The 4,351-nt window shown below is 56.9% G+C and overlaps 1 protein-coding gene across 1 annotated transcript; it reads left to right on the top strand.

The window, feature by feature from the left end:
• Positions 1-1,976: 1,976 nt before the first annotated feature.
• Positions 1,977-4,346, top strand: LFNG (LFNG O-fucosylpeptide 3-beta-N-acetylglucosaminyltransferase; the record flags this gene model as incomplete). Its single annotated transcript, XM_009071503.1, has 7 exons — positions 1,977-2,025; positions 2,873-2,972; positions 3,121-3,274; positions 3,361-3,446; positions 3,734-3,899; positions 4,128-4,213; positions 4,301-4,346. Coding segments are annotated over 7 exons (687 nt in total), but the record flags the coding sequence as incomplete, so codon positions are not given.
• Between the last annotated feature and the right edge of the window lie 5 nt (positions 4,347-4,351).

The following is a 4,351-nucleotide window of genomic DNA, read 5'->3' as shown; positions in this document are numbered from 1 at the left end:
ATATTACAGGGATTTATGTGGGGAGAGGCCAGGGGGAGATGCCTCGGTAGCATGAAGCCTTTTGGTGCGGGTGAGTAATAAACTATTGTCCTTGTAGTCTATTTATAGCAGCTGAGCCGGAGGATTAGTTGTGGGGTTATTTTTGGAGCAGCTGAAGGCAGTTGCTGGACGGCGTTTCTGAGCTAATCAAGCAAACATTTTCTGTCTCGCCTGTGCAGAGGCTGCGTGTCCCCGGCAAGGCTGAGGCCTGGGGTGGGGTGCCAGGTTACCATATCTGATGGGCTTGTCTTGGGCACCCTTGGATGGTGTCCTGCTGCCCTGATTTAGCTCATCCCCCAAGCAGCTGGCTGAACCCCCCACCAAGCACCTGGGGGAAATGAGGACCAGCAGCTGGACCCCGTGTCGGTTGGGGGTGACATCCTCCTTGTCTACACACAGCACTGACCCTGCCCTACCCCACCAGTGATGTGTCCATGGAGCCACAATAACCAGAGGCATCCTCGATCCTGCAGCTGATGGTCCAAGGTCCCCAGCACCCAGCTGTCCCCTCCTCATCAGTGGTTCCCCCATCCCCTTTGCTCAAGGCCTTCCTGACTCCTTTGTGGGGCTGACCTCTGTCCCTTCCCAAAAGCCAGGCTGCACAGCAGGCTGTGCCTTTGTGAGAATTTGCCTTCCCACCTCCTCCATCCTTTTTTTTCCCCTTTTTCTTTTCTCCTTTTCAAGCCCCAAAGGTCACTTGTAGCCCCATCCCCTCCCATTCAGCCTTCTTGCAGATCTGGGCTCTCCCCACCAGCCTCTGCTGGGGACCTGAGCAAACAGGGCCGGGTTAACCAGCGCAGCTGTATGCTAATGACCACTGCCCGCTTAACTCTCCTCCGCTGAGTAAAGTCAACCCCACTATTGTACCCACCTCCTCAAACAAGCCACAAAACCCCAGCGCGTTCCCGGGGCCGGCTGCGGGGTGGCACCCAATTTCCAGCTCACTTGTAATTCATCATCCCCAGCTCGGGCTCCATCGTCCCCCTCCTCCTGCCTCCCCCTCCGGACCCTTTTGTCTTTCTTCCTTTGCCCTTTTGTGCACGTCTGGTTTTTAATAGCGCTTGGCAGCTGGTTGTGGTTTCTCTCCTCCAGCTTTGTTTGCTGCCCACTGATTGATGGTGATGCCTTTCCCACCCCCTGCTCTCTCCTCCTGCTTCTCGCCCTTCCCCAGATCCCAGGCCAACCGCAGCCCCTCCAATCCTCCTTCCTGGGCAGCATATGTCAGGAATTCACTGTGTACATAGAGGTGTGCAGCCAAGCAGGCAGTTCAGGTGTCTGGGGAGGAGGTAGTGTGTTTCCTGGCACTGTGGGGTCATGCTGGCGTGGGCAGTGATGGACCATCCCCTTCTTGGGGCTGGTAAGTGGCACCTACTGGCACATCTCAGCCTTTTGAGGGGGTCACAGGGAGCAGAGAGGAGTTGTGGGGGTATTGTGCAAGTAAGCAGGACAGCCATGTGCTGTTGACACAGGTGGGGATGTATTTGGCAGCTGGCTCCATGGGCAAACACACCTGCCTGGGCGGCTGCTTTGGCATCCCTGACCACACGCGCTGGCTAAAGTCTGAAATCCCTGCTCAGATCAAGCTGCGCTCTGCACCTGCTCCTCTCCACACCCACCTCGTGCTGGGGACAGCCCCCGTGGCAGGAAATCTCCCTGCCAGCTGCTGCTCTGTGGGAAAGGCAAGAGGATGGGGATGCTCAGTGTGGGGGCTGTGAGGGGGCAAGGGGGCTTGGCACCCTTCTTGGCCTGAAGCTCAGTGTGCTGTGGATATGTTTGGCTCTCTGGTGCCACTTTGGGTTTAGGTGTGGGGGAAGAAGTCACCACAGTCATGCAGGAGGGACTGACCCCAGGTGTTGCCCAGGGGTGTTGTGTCATATCCAGAGCCATGTGGTCTCAGCCCCTTGGTCCTCAGAGGTGCCTCGTGTCTTCTCTTTCAGACCTTCATCTTCACAGACGGGGAGGATGAGGAGCTGAAGAAGCAAGCACGTGAGTCTGTGGCTCTTGTCCCTTTGTGTGTGTGACCTAGCCAGGTCCCCTGAAGAGCCCCCACCTGTGAAGCATGACTGGTGTGGAGCCTGCCCTGGCAACTCTGAAAAAGCCCTCACCCCAGGGACCTGGGCTAAGAATGAGGCAACTTGTGTCACTGATTATGCTTAGAGCATCTTTTGCCCAGGAGCCCCACCTGCAGACAGGTTTCCTTCCCAGTCAGCCCAGTCCATCTCACGCATGATGCTGCTGGGGAGCACGATACAGGGGTGGGTGCCTTTGCCCCAGTTTGCCCCTGGGGTGAGCTGGGATTGATGGGTAGGACAGAGTTTCATGGTAGCATTTCTCTGGCAACTATTCTCCGGGCTAGGGTCAGTGTGGTCTCTTCTCCCAATGGAAATGACTCCTTTTCAGACTGGGAAGTGACTGCCTTTGAACTGAGTGAGCAAAATCAGGCAGGATTTTGGCTACCCAGTCCTGCAAAAGATGGTTTGTGACCACCCCCTCACCCTCAGGGTGGCTGGTACATGTCCTTGGGGTGGACAAGGTGACATAGGGTGGCATCATGCATAGAATGTGGGATGTGGTTGAACCCTGGTGCATCTGCTGCATCCACATCCCTGGCTCATCCCTTTCCTTATCTCATGTGGACCCAAAAGCCAGTCCCCAAAGGATTGATTCTTTGCCCAAAGCAACGTGGCACAAAGGCCACTGAGCATCAGGGACACCCATGGATTTCCATCCCCCTGGCAGCCTGGGACATGTCTGGTGAAGAGTCACCATTTGAGCATATGGGGAGGTGTGGGATGCCCTGATGCCATGCTTTGACCCCAGTCTCTTCCTGCAGGAAATGTCATCAACACCAACTGCTCAGCTGCCCACAGCCGCCAGGCCCTGTCCTGCAAGATGGCTGTGGAGTACGACAAGTTCATCGAGTCTGGCAGAAAGTAAGCAGTGCCTGGGGCTGCCCTGGGAGACAGCAGGGCTGAGGGGCTGGGATGGTGCAAGCAGAGACCATTGGTGGTTTTGGAGCCATCTCTCAGTGTGGGCTCTGGGGAGCTGCCCTGGGCTGGTGTGACACTGCTGTCACTGCAGATGGTTCTGCCACGTGGACGATGACAACTACGTGAACGTGCGGATGCTGGTGAAGCTGCTCTCCAGCTACCCACACACACAGGACATCTACATCGGAAAGCCCAGCCTGGACCGGCCCATCCAGGCTACGGAGAGGATCAGTGAGAACAAGATGGTGAGAGTGGGGAGAGGTTGGGGCTGAATTAATTTTGGCTGGATGGGGAAGGAGGTCTCACTGCCATTGCTTCCCCTCTCCTGCAGCACCCTGTGCATTTCTGGTTTGCCACGGGCGGAGCAGGGTTCTGTATCAGCCGGGGTCTGGCACTGAAGATGAGCCCATGGGCCAGGTAAGAGTGTTGGCATTGCTCTCTCATGGGGACTCATCAAAGTCCCAAGTGAGGCACAGAGAGGTGACATCTTTTGGGATGAACATTAAACCATGTCCTACCTCCTTGCTCTCTTTGCCTCGCTGAGGATGTCTGCAGGGGGCTCGGAAACAAGCTGGGAAGGGCCTCGGTTCACTCAAATTGACTTTTAATCCGAGCTGGACACCCACTGGCCAAGCCCAGACCTTGCAGGGTGCCCACATCCCCTGGGCCTTGCTCCTCTGCAGCCCCTCTCTGTCTCCCCGCAGTGGGGGTCACTTCATGAGCACCGCGGAGAAGATCCGCCTGCCTGACGACTGCACCATCGGCTACATCATCGAGTCTGTGCTGGGGGTGAAGCTCATCCGGAGCAACCTCTTCCACTCGCACCTGGAGAACCTCCACCAGGTGCCCAAGTCGGAGATCCACAAACAGGTACCTCAAGTTGTCCCCTAAAAATTGGGCATCACAGCTAAGATGTTGATTGACATATGACCAAAACATCAGCAGAGGGGAAAAGCTCCATAGACTCATCCCTGTGGGGTGATGCAGAGTGTGCCTGGAGGCTTTGGGAAACGGGGTGAATTTTGCAGCCCCCCCCGTGCTCCTGCTTGATCCTTATGGCCATGTCGGCCACTTGACCCCCCTGTGCTTGCCCCTCAGGTGACACTAAGCTATGGCATGTTCGAAAACAAGCGCAACTCCATCCACATGAAGGGAGCCTTCTCTGTCGAGGAGGACCCATCCAGGTGAGATGGGGGCAGCCTGTCCCCCCCAGCCGGGGTGCCGTGGGGCTGGCTCTGCCTCGTGCTCAGCATCGCTCCTCTCCTCTGCAGGTTTCGCTCCGTGCATTGCCTGCTGTACCCTGACACGCCGTGGTGCCCCAC

The sequence above is a fragment of the Acanthisitta chloris genome, unplaced genomic scaffold (genome assembly GCF_000695815.1).
Source record: "Acanthisitta chloris isolate BGI_N310 unplaced genomic scaffold, ASM69581v1 scaffold33253, whole genome shotgun sequence".
NCBI lineage: Eukaryota > Metazoa > Chordata > Aves > Passeriformes > Acanthisittidae > Acanthisitta > Acanthisitta chloris.
The sequence above is the reverse complement of the archived record's forward strand: the minus strand, read 5'-3'. Positions and strand labels throughout refer to the sequence as shown.